The sequence below is a fragment of the Amblyomma mixtum genome, chromosome 5, assembly GCF_055824585.1.
Source record: "Amblyomma mixtum isolate Tamu chromosome 5, ASM5582458v1, whole genome shotgun sequence".
In the NCBI taxonomy this organism is placed as follows: Eukaryota; Metazoa; Arthropoda; class Arachnida; order Ixodida; family Ixodidae; genus Amblyomma; species Amblyomma mixtum.
Genome location: NC_143016.1, coordinates 102,472,372 through 102,492,051, shown reverse-complemented (window position 1 = coordinate 102,492,051; position 19,680 = coordinate 102,472,372). Strand labels below are relative to the sequence as shown.

Below are 19,680 nucleotides of genomic sequence, written 5' to 3'. Positions count from 1 at the left end.
AGGTTGTGTGCAGTATGATTTACTGCTGCAGCGTGCATGTGTAAGGCTCAGTAAGCGTAAATAGACATGACCAAGGGCTACGTCAAGATGCAACAAAAAATTTGACGGCGTTTTGAATGCGGGAACATTTGACACATTCGCTGGAGGCGATACACAGTTTAAGTAAAGGGGTTTTTGTTTTTGAGTAACGTATTGTTGGACTACTGTCGTGAGCAAACTGATTCTCCAACGATGTATTAGCAGAACACCCAGTCTGGAAGATCAGTTAATTCCAACCTCATGTTAAGACAGTGCAGGGATGGAGGATCAGAGCCACTGATCTCCACTAGGTGGCTGGATGCCGCATTCCCGCCTTCCGAGACGAGCGCGAGTGAAGCCATCGGAAGTTGGACGGCTTGTCCCGGAAGTCGGGTGTCTGCTGTGTATTTCAATGCAAAAAGTCGCGTCTTCCGCCCTCTCGTTCTCTGTTTTTTGCCTTGTTCTCGTGTAACGTCTGCTGTTATATGAAAGGAACAAGCAAGCTGAACGCGAGAAATGTGAGCATTGTGTGCAGAACCCTGTAGTTTCAGAGAAACCGAAGAAAAGAGGCATGGAGGTCTCACCCTGCCTCGGCAAGGGGGTACGTGCATTAAACACTATGTTCTTGCCTGGTTCGTGTATTCCGAGCGTAAAGGAGAAGTAGTGGAATGACGATGAGGCTAGGTCACCTTAAAACCGAATTTTCGAGCAACAAATAAAAGTCACAGCGCGAGAGGAACGACTGACAAGAAAGACGAATGCTGCAGTGTGCGTGAGAAGCGCTGTTAGAAGTCAACTGCACCAAGCACCACGAATTAAAGCCAATTCAGACTTAATTTGCTACAATACGAAACGGTACATGACACGCTCCGTCGAAAAAGCAGTACCATACCTTTTGGAGGCGCTAACGTGAACCAACCGAACACCTCCGACACCTCAGCAGATAGTAACCTAGCTCTCGCTCCGGTTCGGTCTGCACAAAATTCGGTAAAATGGTCGCTTCAAAGTCAGATGTCGGGTGAATGTTTCCACCTATTCTTTCTTATATTTATCCCCCATAGATAGCATAACTTGGGCTTGAGCGTGGGAACAAGTATCACAGTAAAGAGCAGAGTTGGCGAAGGTAGGCAAACGAGACGACACCGAGCGGAGTAGACGAGGCTCCATACTTGCTGCGTGTAGCGACGTCCTGTCGTCTGCTAGTGCCGTCCCATTGCGATGCAATGGACCCTTATTTTTGAAACGTCTTTCCCTAAGACTTCGCTGGTCTCCTCGCTCAGTTGACGGCGCAACAGGTAGGCATTATCATGTAAAAAGACGAGAACGACGACAAGACGAAATGCTAAGTGGGAAAACAAAACTGGAACTGAAAAACCGTGCTGAGGTTCGATTTCATGCACTGCCAAAGGCTGACTTCCGGGACAAGGCCACTTACTTCCGGTGGCTTCACTTTCGGGCGCCCGATGCGACATCCAGCTCCCCTAGTGGAGATCAGTGATCAGAGCGCAGAATGACAAGTTCCAGTTGCCATGGGCATCACCAAGTGATGAACGAGGCCGAGGAAATGGGGCCTGATGTGTATTCGAGTCGCAGCGTGATACTGAACGTTGGCAAGGAAAAAACTGAGACTCTTAAAATGCAGTAGGTGCTACCAAACGACAAACGTTAGCAATGAGAAAAGGTATTAAAAACGCACGCCAAAAGTTGAAGTTGGCTGGCAAACCTTTTAGCTGGAAGTAGTAAGAGAATACATCTACTTAGGGCAGGTAGTGACCGCAGATCGGAACCATCAGAGCGAAATAACGAAGAAAAAGAATGGGGTGGAGCGCATTTCACAGGTTCTCTCAGATAATGAATGGCAGTCTACCAATATCTATCAAGGGAAATGTGCATAACAACTTTATCTTACCGGTACTCACCTATGGGTCAGAAACATGTAGGATATCGAAAGCGGTTCAACCTAAATTGAGGACAGCGCAGCGAGCTATGGAAAGGAAATTTATGAGTGTAACGTTGAAAGACAGGAAGCGGCCAGAGTGGGTGAGGGAACAAACGCGGGTTAATGACATCCCAGTTGAAGTCAAGAGGAAGAAATGGGTTTGGGCAGGGCATGTAATGCGAAGGCAAGATAACCGCTGGTCCTTAAGGGTAACGGCAAGCGTAGCAGGGGGCGGCAGAAAGTTAGGTAGGCTCGTGAGATAAAGAAGTTTGTAGGGATAAGGGGGCCGCAGCTGGCACAGGACAGGGTTATTTGGAGAGATATGGGAGATGCCTTTGCCCTGCAGTGGGCGTAGTAAGGCTGATGATTGTATGCCTTCTGCTGAGCAAAGGTCACGATCGACAGACAGGCAGAATGGCAAAGCTGTGCGTCGAAGCAGTGTCGCTTTCGGGCTGTAGAGGCACTGCAGGACTTCTTTCATTAAGTTTTACTATTCGTATATTCGTGCCTCACCTTTACTTCCCTCTTTCATACCACAGCGCTGAATATATCCTCGGACGTCGCTGGTGCTACGGTCATGGCTGTGGGCACTTCGTCTCCTGAACTGTACTCAGCCATCATTGGTAAGCATAGGATTGATTAGGATCAGAACAGATGCGATGCTGCGGAGAGGACTAAATCACTGGAATATTGAGAAGATAATGACAACTGTGGTTGTAATCTGCCTTTCTTATTTTAAAATTAAAACTAAAGCAAATAAAAAGAGTACATCTAATCAATAACAATTAAAATGCAGCTTACATTCTTGTTGACCAGGACGAAGAATCATAAGTAAAGATATTGAGAAAAGATCAAATCCTTGTGTGCTTGGAAACTACGAGCAGTTTGTAGCTCACAATTTCTTTTAAGGCTTTTCTTTCACTGATCTTTATTTTATAAGTTGTTTTCGTTTCCAAACTCTTTTTTGGGTGGGACGATTGTTCATAGAGGATTTTTGATTTTTTTATTGTCAGCTATCATTCATCGTGGACAGGCGACATTTAACTAGCACAAGCGCATATTCGTGTGTGCTCCAAAGTACAATTCCACCCTCAACTGGCAACCTTCCTTGCTTTTAAATGCGAAGGTGTTTGAGTGGGGCATAAAGATTGAGAAGCCTTCAGTATGTGCGTGTTTTTTAAGAGCAATATAGGCTTTTTTTAATTTGCCGATGATTGACATGTGCGTGAGAATTTACATCATATGATATTAAGAAAGCCTGGTACGGGCAGTTAAAACGTGGCCAGGCATCAATAGAAGTGCGTAGTATTCTAGGACGAGCTCAGTCAGCCATTGATGCATTTTTACTGGAGTAAAAATGTCACTGTAGACATTATTAACATTATAGGCATTATTAAAATGTCATTATAGGCACTCTGGACTAGAGTAGAGAGTGCCTATAATGTAAGGTCACTGGTAAAAGAAAAGATAGGAAAGAAAAAGCTGAGGAGCATTGCTGAAATATGGCACGAATTTCAGCGTCATCTGCCAAGAATTTCATATCGTGCAATGGGCTTATGTATGTATCAGGGGGTTAATGTTTTTTACGACCCATTGAGAATTAATGGGTCTCGTAGTGACCAATACGTCATGGTCATCGCTCATCACTCATTGACACCATCGTCCATATCATCCATTGATCACGTTATTGATGACAATTGCTCGTACGACGTTGTGATGTGATGAGGTCATGCGGCCGACGACCACGAGATGCCAGGGACGAGTGTGTACAGGCGATAAAAGCTGACGCTGCAAAACGGCGATCAGGATCTTGCCGAAAAAAAAAGGTCTCAGAGTGTTGGGTTCTCCTTTAGTGTTTCCCTCTTTAAGATGCGAATCGGTGGCGCCTGGACATGGCCTTTGAACCATGTGGCAGCGAACTTTTTCACCAAACTAATTGCACAGGATGAAAATACGGCTTAATTATTATCACCCGGAGATTAACACGCAGTCTAAACGGTGGAAGAATTGTAACTCTAAGCACCCCAAGTGATCACGGGTGTAATGGTCGGCTGTCAATGAGACGTTTGCAAATCTTCTGGTCAATGTGAATCAGCAATGACAGACTTTCTGCCATGTGGATCCGCCACTAGATAGATTATGAAAGAATCATTGAAAACGACTAGCGCATCAAGCAACCAATTTTTTTTTTATGGCGATACAAGCATAAGGCGCTCATTTCTCGAGTTGCATTAATGGTACCGCACTGACACGGCTACGAAACTCCTCACATATTGCCAAAATCGTATATTTTTCCACGTTGTTTCAGCAAGTTTATACCTAGTATGTTAACTGTCAAAGGCAGGCACTTCCCTGAAGATGACACGTTGATTAGTGAGATGTACTCATGGCTCGAAAACCAACCGTAGTACTTCGGCGAGAGTGGAGTATGCGGATGCAAGAAAAGTATGTAGAAGTGTTCGGCTTTTGGCGGGAGCTGCGTATAAAAAAGTAACAGGCCAATAACGAACATGTTTTCCTGAGCATTGGATGTGGATCAGGAGGAATCTTTATAAAGCACCTCTCGGAACACATTCACTATCCGTAGGCGTCGTATACGCGCGAAACGTGGTCAAGGCCTATTCCCAGGCCATAACCATGTTTGTTTTTGTTGCTCAGTGCAGTAAAAAAAAAAGAAAACTACACTGGGGGCGTACGTCGTCCTCTAGAATCAAGGTTAAGGACTGCACTAGTCGACAGAGTCGACAGGAAGATACATCTTCGACAAAAGAAGAGAAACCTAGGCAGGAAAAATTCAGACTCATCTATTATCACCGCTTGGCTTGGAACGACTGGCAAGAAAAACCTTTTCTGCTAAGACATTTTTCTCCGGTTTCGTGTATGTTTCTGCGGAAACGGCTTGGAGATGGTGAGGCAAGAGAGCTAGATGGCAGCGCTAGGCCTATCTCTTTGTTGAGAAAAGAAAATTAATCACGCAGGTTCCTTTGTAACGGAGGGAGACATCGGCGTCGGCGCCATTGTGGGCTCGGCAGTGTTCAACATCCTCGGAGTCACCAGCGTGACGGGCATCTATTTGCTCTGCACGGTGAGCTAGCTTCGTGCCTGCGATACACTTATGTACGCTCTAGCGAGCGGCGGACAATTTTTCTGACAGTAGTGTTCTGCCTGCCTTACGTGATGTTGTTTCCGAGGTGCATGCCCATATACTTCAACCACTTGTCAGCACAAAATAAAATGGATGGTCCGAACCCCTTTCTCACTTTGCCTACGGACCTTAGACTTGTCGTAATGGCGTTACAGGCCATCAAACGTGGCTGTGTGCCCACTGCGTGCGGGATGTTTTCGAAGCGTGCCGACTGCGCACAAAACCACAGGCGCCAGACTCCGTGCTCGGTGACAACGCGTGGCCCTTTTGGGAAGGCTTTCGACGGGCGGGGAGCTCATTGTTCCCAAGGCAGCGTAATGGTTTTGGCGTTTAACAAGAGGCTCACTTTCGACTCCTGTTTGCCTTCGCTCTCATTGAGAAAGCTGGGAGCAGTCGCGCTTTCGGCGAACTGCTTTAAGCAGCACGCCTCAGGGGAGACGGAGAAAGGACTTTAGAGTAAATAATGCTAGAACGCTGGTTTGTTTGGGTGAAGGTGTTTTCGGCTTGGTGGCTTTGTTATAGAAATAGCGCTGAGCTGTGATTTAGTCTTCATGTCGGCCAACCAAGCGCTCAGTAAGGGCGAGGTCGAAAAAGTAATATGCCGCGTATTTTAGTTGTTGCAAAAGCGTTGTTAATGTTTGAGAAGATAAGGATGATGATGATGGAATAACACCGCTTTGCAGACAGTACAGCTGGAATGGTACCCTATTGTGCGGGACTGCCTGCTGTACGTGGCCAGCGTCAGCGTGCTTGCAGCCTGCATCTCCGACAGCACCGTCTACTGGTATACGACATGGCTTGCCGCACTCTTTCGATCTATTGGGGAGCGCAGTTTGGCGCGTTGATTAAGTAAAGGTGGCCGAGGATCATGTCATCTGCATAGTTTGAATAATTCTCTAGAATGCAGTTGGACTAATCAGTTCTTGTCAGGGTTTTCGAGCGGTAGATTTAATTAGCTGAATCCATTACTGCCTTACGGTAACAGGGAGGATTCCAAGGGAGCGGGAATGGGTGGGGTAATAATATCAGAAAAAATTCTGTGGTGGAGTCACCATGGCTGACACAAGCAGGGCTAACTGGAAATCAGTGGAAGAGGCATTTGTTTTGCAGTGGACCGAACATTGTCAAGCGAAATGTAATTAGTTTGACCGATACCTGCCTCATGATCTTACGGTGCCTGATGATTTACATGTTCTTGTCATAGCTATGTTCTTCAAAGGGGGGATTTAAAAGAACGAAGACTTATGTACTACGCCAGTGGCAGGATGCGCCACCTAGATGCTCCAGTGATATAGGGCGATGTGGAGGACTAGGAGATGTTGGAGCATGGTGTCATGGCAAATGTGCCACTAGTCCAGGAAGTGACCGGTCGGTTGAGAGATGAAGGAAGGTTGACTTGCTGTGTAGCAATCCAATTTAAGAACTCATGCGGAAAGATAAAGTCTGCTTTCCCAAAGCGGACTTTTGGGAAAGCAGTACTGAAGCTCAAAGGCCGCTTCGAAGACCGACGAACAGTGTTGCTCATATTTCGATGCAATTGCTGAACGGGCGAGCTGGTCTCTCACTTTTGTCCTTGTCTTTTGCGCTGCAGCGCTCAAAATTGGTCACATTCTTTTAATCCGTTCTCGCTCTCATTCTGTTAGCGCCCCTGGCGAAATACAGTCGAAAGTTAGCTCTCAGTGTTCATCGCATGCTTGATTCCTTAACTCAATTTTCAGATGACTCACTTTTGGAAAGATTTTTGACCGGGTCTATTTTTCCCCTTGGAGTGCCATTTTCCCCCTTTATCTTAAAAGTAGCCAGGTACTAAACTCCTCAGAGGTAATTTGGCGCGACGCTTTCTATACGTAAGCCACTTAAATCAGAGATAATGCGTTATTTCGTGAAAGCTAGAAACCTAATACAGAGACGCGGCGTGAACTCTGTTGTTATGCATGACACAGGCTTCATCGTGCCGTGTCCATATGGCATGCGTGTGTGTCCATGTCTGTACAGGTACGAGGCAGCCTCCCTGCTCTTGCTGTTCTGCGTGTACGTCCTGGTGATGCATTACAACCCGCAGCTCAAGAACCTTGCCCTCGCTCAGGTGCGACAATGTCGATTAAACGTACCGCTTTTAGCCTGATAAAACATGATGATGATAAGGTTATCACGTGACAAGCGGCTAGATTTTTAAGGAGTTTTCCTTGCAAACTTCCCGCATTCTACGCTGGCTGTTCAAGAGCACCGTTATTGTTTTGTCTCTTGCAGATACATTTGAGGTCAAACATAGCGAATTTTTTATCCGAACAGTGGTAGCACTTTGGTTAACAAATACAATTTTTTAATGGACATTGTACAGTATATGCAGGTAAAAAATCAAGAGTAACATGCCCGACAGAAGATTGGAGCCCCCAACATGTGGTGCATCTGCCATTGTGGATTAGATAAGGAAGGGTCTGGAGATGCCAGAGATAAGGAATTTTGGCGGGGATTCATGCCTCGGTTACTCTCCTGGGAAAGGAGACAGGGACAAAGCAGTGCCAGGAAGACTAATACCGCCAAATGCTAAACTTACGGTATTTATACCTTGCCATGTAGGATACAACTGAAGAAATAAGAGGCAAATGCCCCTCAAAGGAGGCCTTCGAGCCAATGGCGTCGACGGATTGTCGTGGGCTGCCGGTTAACCCCATTTCAGGGAGCTACCTATACCAGCCGCATGCGATATCTCGTGAAGGGATTAGCCACGCCGTCATGACAGTTGGTCGACGGCATTGGCTTTAGGGCCTCCGCTGAAAGGTGTTTGTCGCATCGTTCTTCCACACGGGACCACGCTCGTACCGCGTGCTTCTTTTCTGTGTCGCTTTCCAGGGCGCAGTCTTATGTTTAAAGAATGCCGTATGCCAATTAGCCCCCCTGTGCACTCTTCTGGATTTCATTCTTCAGTTGCATCCGTCTATATTGTGTTATTAGACTGTCAATATTTTGTTCCTTTCGAGCTCACTGCCAGCTGTCATTGCTTCCCTTTGAGCATGGCGGTGTCAGGCACTGGAGAAAAATACTTTACCTTAAAACAGCATGATGCCAGATGTGCAGACACACGCGTATGAGTGTGTTCAGTAACTTCTGTTATAATAACATTACGTACAGTCTTTGTCAAAAGTAACCAGGCTGCATGGTTTGCTTCTAGCTCGTACAGTGGAGCCCTCACAGCTTCCCTGAAGCTGAAATGGTCGTTGAAGGGAAGGACTGGAGGTCTTCTTACCTTCCAACACGTTTTGATCTTTAGGAAAGCCACAAGGGCTCCACTATACAAGCTAGAAGCGAACCATGCAGCCTGGTTACTTTTGACAAATACGGTACGTAACACGCAAATTGTCTGTAAAAGCAATAATGGCGCATTCTAATCCTCATGCGCCTTGACGTGACTGCTGTCCATGCAGGTGGACGACTTGGTGGCGTACATCAAGTCTGAGAAGGCAGGGCAGCATGGGAAAAACAAGTCCGCAGCGTCGGCAACGCCGCCCTGCGCTTCCACAGTCAATGAGGTGGCGGCGCCTCTTCTATCCCCGAAAAGCGGGGCTTTGCCATCGACGATGGAGCCAACCGAAGCAGGCTCGGTTATCCCGAGGAGCGAGAGCCAGGCGAGGCTGAGGTCCGCTGCTGAGAGAGGCTACGACGACTGCAACAACGCCCGCCAGCCGACGACTACAGACCGTCACACCACTGCGGTTGAGATTAACGGCGGTGAGACAACAGTTGCACAGCCAGACGTGCTATGATTGGAGCCAGTTGGTGGTACTATACAGAGAAAAAAAGTCTCCACCACACGCAAAAGGAAGTCGAGGCGCATAGATGCAATGTCCGCCAACGGCTACGTCATTTTGCTACCGCACTTAAGCACGCGAGTCCGCCATTCAAGTCCGCAGGTGTGGTCTCGAGCCATTTGCAAATAACGCTCTCTGCTTTGCCTGCCGCTCAGACATCCTATAGACTTCTGTCCCCGACTGTACGTTGTCGCTTGCTACTGGCTGCTTATAAGTGCAGTGTGGATGCCAGCTATAACGAGCATACAACATAGAAAGAAAGCATACAGGACATGTTTGCACCTTCTTAGAAATTACACAATACAGACAGGCATATACACGCATATTGCACGGCACCGACTTAGGTAGAAATTTGGGGCAGAGTCCGTGCTGGTTCATTTCCATGTGGCTTCTTCACTTCGGTGCAGTGCTTAGCAAGTAAGTAGGTAGCAAGGCGCCTTATTAGCTTTTATTCGAGGAATGTTGCATGTTGCAGGTGCGGCCGCAAGAGAAACGACTACCGCTGCAGTCGCTGCGCTGATTTTCTTCAAAAGGAGATAGCATGTATGGATCCAACGTGCTTCTCTCGTTGCTTGAGCCACACGTTCTTTAGATGCTGAAGCGGTTGTTTTTTACGAGAATTGAGATTCGCAACAGGAACTTCCTCGATTCACCATAATGTTCCCCAGACTGTTGTGCGTATGAGCGGAAAGCAAGTTAGTTACCGGCAGCGCAAGCGTAGTGTGTGTGTTTATAGTAGTCCAGAGAGCACTTGTCTTGACTGGTGTGCGTAAACATTTCAAAGAAAGTGGATTTTCTGTGAACCTGGAATCTCATTGGTGAAGCTGGGGTTTATTGATAGCAAAACCGAAGCTGTCCTGCGCAAAACTTTTATTTGACTGCTGTTAGTGTTCGGCCTCAGAAATATAAGTTGTTTTAGCCTTCTTCGTTGAAGTGCACGAAATCTTTCGAGCTTTGATGTCGACCTCCGTGGCTATGACTTGGTTTTGCATTGGCTTCTTCATAGAAAGTGTCAGGGCAGGAATTGCAGATCCCATAGAAAAATAACCGGTTTCCGTGTCAACCAAGTACCACTGATACAGCGTCTTTTATTTGCTCTAAAAGAAAGCCCGCGAAATACAAAAAGAACCACGTGATAAGGAAGCAAATTCAGCGCCCCCAGACGACAGGTCAAGTAGTGACATTCGCTTTTCTTTGCGACGCTGCCCGAACGGGGTTCGGCGTTTTGCGATGGTTGCGAGATATAACCAACAAATCTCGCATGGGCGCTAGGGCGACCCCTTCCTCAGTGCGTGACGGTGGTAGTTCGGCGGAACGGCCACATGCCTATCACTCGAGGCGAGGCTTCACGTGAAAAAGCGCTCCATGCGAGCCGCGCTTCACTTCCTTGAAAAGCAGCGCCCGCTTACTTTCCATGACGCAGTTCCTGGCGCATATCTCGCCACCACCTCAAAACGCCGAGCTCTGTTCGGGGCAGCGTTGCAAGCATAAGAGGATGTCGTTGCATGACCGGTTGTTTGGGAGCGCTGAAACTGCTTCCCTGTCATGTGGTTCTTTTTTTATTTCGCGGGCTTCTTTTTAAGGCAAATAATAGAAGCTGTATCAGTGGTACTTGGTTGCAAACACGGCAAACGGTTATTTTTCTATGAGATCTACAACTCCTGCATTGACACTTTCTTCCTTATGGCAATAATAAAAAGTTAGCTAATTAGCCTCTGCTAATTAACTACTTTTGTATAATGGGAAACTAGCGCAGACTAGGACACGCGACTGTTAACAATCCTCAGTTGGTCTCACGGGGCTAGGGAACATCTGTTTTACAAGCTTGGCTACATATAGCTGGGACACCCTGTATATCTAAATTGCACATCATCTTTTTAATAGAATGCCTCTTTGAAATATACAATTGGCGCAGAATTTTTTTCTTCTTAATGGTGACAACAATATACAAACAGAGCGGAGCATAAGAGGGAAGTCGATGCGAATGCGTCATTCGCTGCTGCCGTGGTATTTTTCCGAACGCGCACAATTGGACTCGCTATCGGCTGCCGGTCGAGCAATTGAGGGCACACACACAAAAAAAGTCACCAGTGTCACGAAATCTTACGTTAAATAGGTCATGCACTGTCTTTTATTTTATTCCCGACGGGCCCGATAGCAGAAGCACTTCAAATTCCAGTATTTGTGTTTTGCTGTCGTTCTTTATTGCAGATTAATCGTCCGACTATACGGCACACAAAACACCAAGACTTCGCTTTTTTACGACTGAACAGTTTGTTTGTTACATGAAGTTCTGGTTGTAACAGACATGATTCTTTCGTATGGTCATCCCGACCACCTCTTCCTCCTGTTTTTCTTCTCACCTGCATTTTTCTTGAGTTGTATTATTCAGTTGTTTCTTCCGGGATTTTGTTAAAGACCCGTGCTAGGCCAGCGGCCATTAAAATCATCTCATAGCCATCGTTCACCACGCCTCATTCTTCGGCTGGCCGCCGCGTAACATTTGGTGTGAGGTGCTGGGGTCCCTTCATCGCCATCCTGGTCACGGAGCTTCGGCGTCCTGGGCCTGCCGTGGACGTCGGCCGTGAGTACCTAGTCAGCGCCGCACGGCCATGCCCCAGCCCGACCGACCTGAACCGACCTCGACGCTCACCCCAGCCCCGTCCCCCGCCCGGACCACACTACACGACGACCCAAGACCCGACGGACCCAAGACCCGACGGACCCAAGACCCCACCGACCCAAGACCCCACTGACCCAAACGTGAAGACACCGTCCCCCTACCTCTGCCGTTCGGTGCGTCCAGAGACCTCGGCCGTCAGCTCCTGGCACCCTACGGCCCGGATGCTTCGTTGACCGGGACTCATTCTCTCATCTTTCTCATCGTGGCGGCCAGCACTGCACCATCTTCTACATATTGTTCGATCCTTCACTCAAGACCATCGCCATTTCGCCGTCTGTTCGTCACCGATCGGGACGATCGCTCGGAGGCCTCGGGTAGTGTGACGAAGACGAAGCTGGTAGTGGCGCGGGACGGAGCGCCCGTGCTAGGCCAGCGGCCATTAAAATCATCTCATAGCCATCGTTCACCACGCCTCATTCTTCGGCTGGCCGCCGCGTAACAATATGCAATAGCCGCAGTACCTGTGACGCCAGTTTGAGCAGTTTCCGTCTGTACATACATAAATAGGCCATAACCTGGTGGTACCTTTGGCGGAAGCAGGAGATGATTCGTGCTCTTGTACGAAAAGGATTGGTTACACTGTCTGAGGTTACAAGTCAAGTTCTGTGCGTTGTAGTGGTCGTAATTTAGCACGACTGAATCTTTAAGACCATCCCGAAGAAAGAAGAACGTGGTGTGCAGTGAAAGAAGTTTAAACGACAAAAATAGGTTGAAGTCAGTGAAACGGATGCAGAAACAAAAATAAAGTGTATTGCCCTTCCCCTCTACGCCGCTGCTGCTGAATGAGCCACCACGAGCAGTTCCTGAAGTTAAGGAACCATCTGAACCTTTATTTCACGCCACTCGGTGTACTGTAGTTCTGCATTCCTTCTTACTTATGTGCGCTCCAAAATCTCTGTAACCTACTGTTCTCCGTCTAGTGGACCGTAGTGATGTTCTTTAAGCTATCCCTTGAGATCCCAGTGCGCCGGTCAGCACTCCCACCTCGCACCACTCGCAGCAAAATCTTCTGATTTCGAACGTCACAATTTCAGCCTACATGGCGATTCCACTAACGTTTGTCCAAAACCTAGGCGTTTGCACACGATAACGCCCACGTCGCACTCGGGAACAAATGCGACATAATGTTTCTGCTTAGATCGTTTTGTTACATGCACTCCTATTGAGCTCACCACTGGGAATTCCCTTTTTTGTGTACCTTTACCGCAGATGTCGACGTAGGCTTCATGAAGCCGTCAGCGCCCTCGGAGGCGGGCTCGTGCTCTCGGTCCCGCACCGGAAAACCCGGCCGTCGCGGGTGCCTGTCTCGCGCATGGTGGCTGGTCAGCCTTCCGGCGTCCGTGCTACTGCGGCTGACGGTGCCGGACTGCCGACGGTGGCCACGCCTCTACCCGCTCACCTTCATCATGGCCGTCGTCTGGATAGGCCTGCTGTCGTATCTTTGCGCCTGGATGGTGACCGTCATCGGTACGCCTGCTTCAATCCTCTGCAATTGCTTCTCTTGGGAAGATGGTGCACCGCGCAAGAGCTAGCCTAGGTTTCTATTGACCTCCTTCGTAACAGCAAATAAAGGAGGCGAGACGCCACTAACGTGAAACAGTGGCAGGCAGAAAGTGCCGACCCTTTCGATGATCTATTAGCGGAGCTGCCTCGCTACAATACGAAAACTTATTGAACTTTTGATTTTGTTACTTTTATGCACAGTAGTGTGAAACGGCGCGCCATCGCTCGCCTTGCGACATAGCAAGACACTATGAAACGTAAAATGAGCGGACAACTCTGACAGATTTCCCATTGATAGTAGCAGGCACCGCTGTCGAGGCTGCAGCGACACCAAAGCATCCTTACGTCGATGCGTCAAGCGTGTCAGGAACGTGGCTCTTGGCTATTAGTATTCGCCAGTGCCACGTTGCATACCGACAGATTTTAGCTTTCCCGATTTCTCAATATTAGAATTGTTTGTGAGTTCACTGAACTTGCTGCTAACGGCGAAAAAGCTGCCCACGATCGAATGTAAGATATTGAAGATATTTGTGCTTGTTTGCGAGGCATAATCCTAGCATTGGTTTCTGCAAGACAACTAGGGCTTATCTGTAGGCCACACCGGATGTCAAGTGACCGATAAGGACGGGCGTTTCGCTGAATTGATTATTATTAAATCTTACCAAGACACTACTATAAACCTTTTCGCAATATACGAATCCGGTCTTGTGCATGTAAACCTGACGTCTCACAGTCTTGGATTTGTGCTGGTATAGAGCTTCGACATCACGTAAGAAAGAGCCAGCGCGAAGCGATTTCATATGACTGCTTGCTGGGGGGAAAAATTCACTAATTTCGTCTTTTTAAAGGGCTAAAAATAGTGTAACTGTATTCTGCGGATGATTCGCGTTCGTAATTTATTTTATGGATGCACAAGAGCGCCAGCCTGCGCCCTGGGAATAGGCAGCCACTGCTGTATCGCGTACGGGAACGTGTACCGTGAGAACGCGACCGTGATAGGTGATACTCGCCGGAAGCCCGTGCGCCGCGTCACCCCTCTTTTGTTCGTGCATGTGCATCCTGCCCATTCGACGCCATAAGCTCTCGTTACTGGGCGAAACCCTCTGACAGTCTCGCTCCCACCAGAAGTCTGGGTTCGGCAGAAGGTCGCGAATAAACAGGGCGTTGCTCAAGTACGACTCGGTTTGCGTTTACTTTTCAACGATATAAGTCTTAGCAATCGTAGGATATTCCGGTTGTAGATGAAAATGACGAATGCGTCCTTGTGTAATCAATCTGTCCCTGAGGAAACTGTGTCGGTCTCGCATGGTGGTCGTCACTCGCGTACTAGTTTGGCAACTAGATATTTACATTGTCCATTGTTTTAGCGTGAATCTTCTGGGTTACCTTCGAGCCGATATCTAGTACAGCAGCCACAATTGTGCAATTGGGTGGCGCGAAGCAACTTGGGTCGATATTTCGTCGCGAACATTCAGAGATAACCGGAGTCAAGTGTCTCTGAAGAATTAATTGAGCAGTAGCAGTAGTCATTACAGATAAGGAATTCACAACGGTTGCTGCTATATTTCAAAGCATCATAGCAAAGTTACAAATACCTTACAGCTCGCAGTAGTTTGGTTCAAACGGCATATAAATACACAGAATTTTCTTATGTGCTATGCTAATGCTTTTGATTCAAAACACCAAGAGTCTCCACATATAAATTTATCTGTACGTAAGTGTCAGGTTCACCTATGAGAGATGGGAACTGATATGCGCCAAACAATTACGCGGTGTGGTACAGTATCCACGTGCTTTAAGGTGCTGTTTGCAAATTAATAAAATGCCTGCACAAACTATGCAATGCTTGCGCATATTTTTGTCACATATTTTTTTTTTTTGGTCCAGGCTACACTCTAAACATACCAGATTCGGTGTCCGGGCTCACTATCCTGGCTGCAGGGATCAGCGTACCTGAAATCATCACCACCGTCCTCATTGTGAAAATGGGTGAGCTCCGCTTATCCTTTCCTCTTGAAAAGTACAGTAAAGAATCTTGATATATGAAAATGTTAGTTTGTTGAAACGCCGCAGGATAATGACTCATCCTAGTGCCTCTGCATTATTAGCCATAATGCCAAAAGGTTGGCAGTCTTTTCTATTTCAACTACGGTTGGAGCTTAGCGTTGAGCGAGCACCATTCCAGTACAGCTCCAACGTCACTAGCCGCGCCAGGCTCAGATGCGCAACAGTGAAAGATGCTCGTTCTGAACGTATGGCTGCCAAGGATGGCCTGTTTGCCATTGTTGGAGTATTTTAGTACATTTTAATGCTGAGCTCGGCATGATAAAGGTGCACCGAAAAAACGGTGTGAGAGGTATGTTGGCACCCATTACTTCTTTTGTGCGAGATATTTATTTATTGACTGTGTGCTGATCTACCTCCGTGTGTTGTGCTATGCGCCTATTGAATACATGCAAGTTCAGCCTAATACATTATACCTAGACGGACCCTGACATAGAGTTGTCTTTTTGTTCGCACGAGACGCCTAAACATGAACTGCAGCGCCTGCCTAGGCGTTCGTTTGTTCGAAGGCTGCGAAAATAAGCCGCGAATTCCAGAGAAGCATGGCCTTTTTTACGCAGGTTGCGGCAACATGGCGTTCAGCAACCTCATCGGCAGCAACATATTCGACATCCTGTTCTGCTTGGGCCTGCCCTGGCTGATCAAGACTCTCTCCAACAGCGGCGGTCAACTGCACATCAACAGCGGCGCACTCACCTACACGACGCTCACACTGCTGGGAACTACTGTGCTCATGTTAGTCACTCTGTGCGCTGCCAGATGGCGCCTCAACTGGCGAGTAGGCCTCGTCTGCCTCGCACTGTACGTCGCCTTTCTGACGCTGGCATGCTGCTACGAACTGAACTACTTCGGTAATTTCAACCCTCCCACGTGCAGGGAATGAGACTGATCGCCCTGTACGAAACTGTCCGTTATGAGTGTTGTGCGTGCGTGTGTAGATGCTGTGGAAGCTTCGCAGTGTGTGCGGACCGGGCTTCTCGCATTCCGGACAGATGTAGGCGTGCGCAAAGCCTTGTGGACCACTTGCTATGGTGGAACAGCGCCAATGTTTTACCTGCCGCGGCCGGCGATGGTCTACTAGGAGAACAACGTGCACTCTTTATGTCTGTACAAGTACAGTCGTGATGGACGGGCTAGTGTTTTCTGAATACACGTGGACCTGCGTGATCTCGCCGCCTGCGGCTATGTTCTCCCAGTGGTTGTGTACATCCGAAAGAGCGAGACAATGTGTTTGTGTTTTTGCGCACGTTATTTTTACGTCGACATCTGTAGGTCCGAACACTGTGCAAAGGTGGAACGAATGAAATGAAAATCATGTTTTACTGCTGGTGCGTACAGAGTGTTGGCACAAACGCTTCCGTAGTGTTTTGATCATTTTTGCATTCAGTTGTACGAAACGCTACTGCGGGGCGTCAGTGTGCCGTGGAGGGGAACAGCGTTATATCTCATTATCGGGGCTTGCTGTATGCAAGGCTGAGCTGAACTTATCGGAAGGTTTGAGGCAGCAGATGATAGGGGCGGCAAGCGTTAACGAAAATGGCAATTTTGATAGCTGTCCTCTACCGTGTTAGCTTTACACAGCTCTGTATTTTGTATTTAATTCTTTCCTTTAGAATCCAGCGCGGTTATAAGAGCCAGTCAAGCAATTAATTACTTAGACATGAGACAGCACTGTCCGCAAAATATTTGTAAACAACGTAGCTGCAGCAGGGCTGAGATTGAATACCTTGACGTTCTTTAGCAGCTCTCCTTATCTTCTGTTGAAGTGAGGCGGTCAAGGCAACCAGTCTGCATTTGACTTATAAAAGAGGGGTTTTTAGAGCGTCAATCTTGGGAAGAAACAAATCAACTTTTCAGCTCGTGTTATGCAGAATTTGGCCAGAAAAAAAAAAGCATATTTCTTTATTGCTAATTTTACAACAAACTTTGATTGTTTAGAGTTTGAGGTACTTACAGAACATCTGACTCACCCTTTCTTTCTCAGCGAGTTTGCCCCTGTAATGCTCAGGACGTTGAAACGTTGGATGGAAGCTCTTAGCTTGTAGCACTTAATCGTTTGTGGCTGCATGAATATAAATGAAAATTTGATCATTTGTGGATCGAGGATAACTTTATATCTAAAACGGCATTGAATAAACCATCTTCCTAATTCCTTGGGGCAATTAGCCTCCCCCTCTCCCCTTGTGTCCTGATACATTCGGAAAATCATTGTCAAACGTCATATTACATTTCATCAGGCACTGACTTAAACGTCCACCGAGTTTTCTCTTTTGTTTCACCGTGATGATTAGGTTCCAGTAGCAAGTCGCCTTGCAGTGTAGCTGCGGCATCTGTTTCAGGTTATACAGCGAGTATGCTTTGAGACATATGTTGATAAATGAGATTTGTGTAATACTGTGATCACTTACCATTCTTTTACGTGCTAGAATTTATACTAATTCCTTCATTACTTCTTGTACTGTAATTACAAGCTGAACTGTGGAAGTGCTTTGAGAAAGTTAAGCTGCCTTTAAAGGCTTTACGCTATGGGAATAAGTCGTAATATCCGGAGCCCCAAGATGACTATGTGTAGAGTCTGTCCGATACACCCTGATCAGTCCGATGTTCTTTAGTGCTGAAACATGGGGAGGAATATATGTGCACGATCTATACATCAGGTAAACATAGGACAATATTCTGGGGAGAAGCTTAGCATAGTAGTCACTAGTCTTCATTAACCTAACACTGCCATGGGATCGTTTTGTTTATGGCATGCGTACACTTAATGTTTGACGACTGTGGGCTGGTTTGTACAATACTAGAGGTCCATCGTTTAGTATTGTTTTCATTTCTTACACGCGATGATCCATCAAACTGTTGCGATGCATTTATTGCCATTTTGAAATAAACGCCGTGCTGTAGCATAGCAAAGTTTTGTCTTTTCGCTCTCAGAGTACACTGCTAGCTTTCTTCTAATGTAGTGCTGCCAGACTAGCCCAAGTTTAGTTTGCGGCTTTAGGCCTGAATGACTGACCCATCACGGTCCGGCCAAGTGACCGTAACTTGGGGAATTTAAACTTTGGTTATTAACTATTCTCTTACCGGGCCCTCAGATAGATATCGCATGTTAGTTTAAAGCTCCTAGTGTACTTTTCACCTTGTTACGCTATCACTTATGGGGTCCAAGAAATCAACGTTCACTTTTGAAGTAATTTGCAACTTTCCTACGAAGCGGGGAATTTTGGGCGCGTGACTGAACGCAACTTTTCACAGCAAGTGTCACAAATTCTCAGATAGCTTGACCTTCTTGAAAACAACCTCGGTGCAGTAATTTTTTCTTGGCTTTCTGCGTAAATTCTTTTCAATGGAAATAGGAGCAGTGAACCCTAGAACGTTGCAAGCTAGTCTGGCTTTATTTTTGATGGCGAATACTTCAAGAAAACAGCCCAACACATCAACTGCTGTTCACCGCGGAGCATCGTATTATACCTGCTGCTGGTTTACTGATTTTTGTGCCGCCTAAGATCTAATAAGGATGTTCGCAGCTCTATGGTTGGTTATTTGCGGGTCTGCATTATGCGACCAAAATTTCGCCCTACAATCCTTAAAGAAGTAAAAGTAAAACTTGTTTGGGCGAGTTGGTTCATCTTTGAACGGGTACAGAATAAAGGAACACACACGACATATACAGAGCGCAACTTCCAACTAGTTTATTTTCGTAGAAGGCAGATATATTTATACCGGCGCTGGACAATCCCAAGATTAAGAGGCAAATATACGCACTGTTCATGTCAACATCCGGCTGCCAAGTGTCGGCTTCTATTTGTTTCTTACCTTTTGACACTGCTATTGCTACGATAAGCAGATTTTACACATTGACAGCTTTATTGTTTTTATTTGCTTTGACACTGCTTTTGCTAAGAGATGTTTTTTGCTATGTTCATCGTTCACCTCATGCATCATCTTTCCTTGTCTGTGTCATGGTCTTTTCTTGTATTTGATTATTGTATTGAAGGTTATCAATTTTATACGTTTTGCTATATGGTGGCACACTTTGCGGCGGGATTCTGACATGAACAGTGCGTATATTTGCCTGTTAATCTTGCGATTGCCCAGCGTCGGTATAAATGTATCTGCCTTATACGAAAATAAACCAGTTGGAAGTTGCGCTCTGTATATGTCGTGTGTGTTCCTTTGTTATGTCCCGTCTTCTTCGCGTAAGTACATGCCCGTTCAATCCTTAAAGAGACAGGCATTTTGCCCGAAAAGCAACCTGCACCTACCCCTACCTCCCCTACTTTCCCTCTTCCCGCGCATGGCACTGCGCAATGAAGCCAAATAGGTGACAAGATAAAGCTATATTATCGGGTTCTATTCTGCATAAAGGCAATACGATTTCAGTCAAAAAGAATAAGTCTAGATGCTCATCCTTAGCAAAAACCATGAACTAAAGCAGATGAGCCATGAAAGATACCGCAAGTGCGGAGGCATGTCATTCGATGCTTTGATCACAAGAACATCGTCGAGTTTTTACGATTAC

At 46.8% G+C, this 19,680-nt stretch overlaps 1 protein-coding gene across 1 annotated transcript in view; it reads left to right on the top strand.

The window, feature by feature from the left end:
- LOC149343221 (sodium/potassium/calcium exchanger 5-like) overlaps positions 1-19,316 on the top strand; it is a 53,198-nt gene extending 33,882 nt beyond the window's left edge. Inside the window, exons 4-11 of the mRNA XM_089545770.1 lie at positions 2,497-2,580; positions 4,936-5,042; positions 5,786-5,886; positions 7,098-7,188; positions 8,528-8,831; positions 12,804-13,061; positions 14,985-15,086; positions 15,722-19,316. Of these exons, the coding sequence (XP_089401896.1) occupies positions 2,497-2,580; positions 4,936-5,042; positions 5,786-5,886; positions 7,098-7,188; positions 8,528-8,831; positions 12,804-13,061; positions 14,985-15,086; positions 15,722-16,044 (1,370 nt within the window). The 3' untranslated portion in view covers positions 16,045-19,316. The remainder of the gene's footprint in view (positions 1-2,496; positions 2,581-4,935; positions 5,043-5,785; positions 5,887-7,097; positions 7,189-8,527; positions 8,832-12,803; positions 13,062-14,984; positions 15,087-15,721) is intronic.
- Positions 19,317-19,680: the final 364 nt, after the last annotated feature.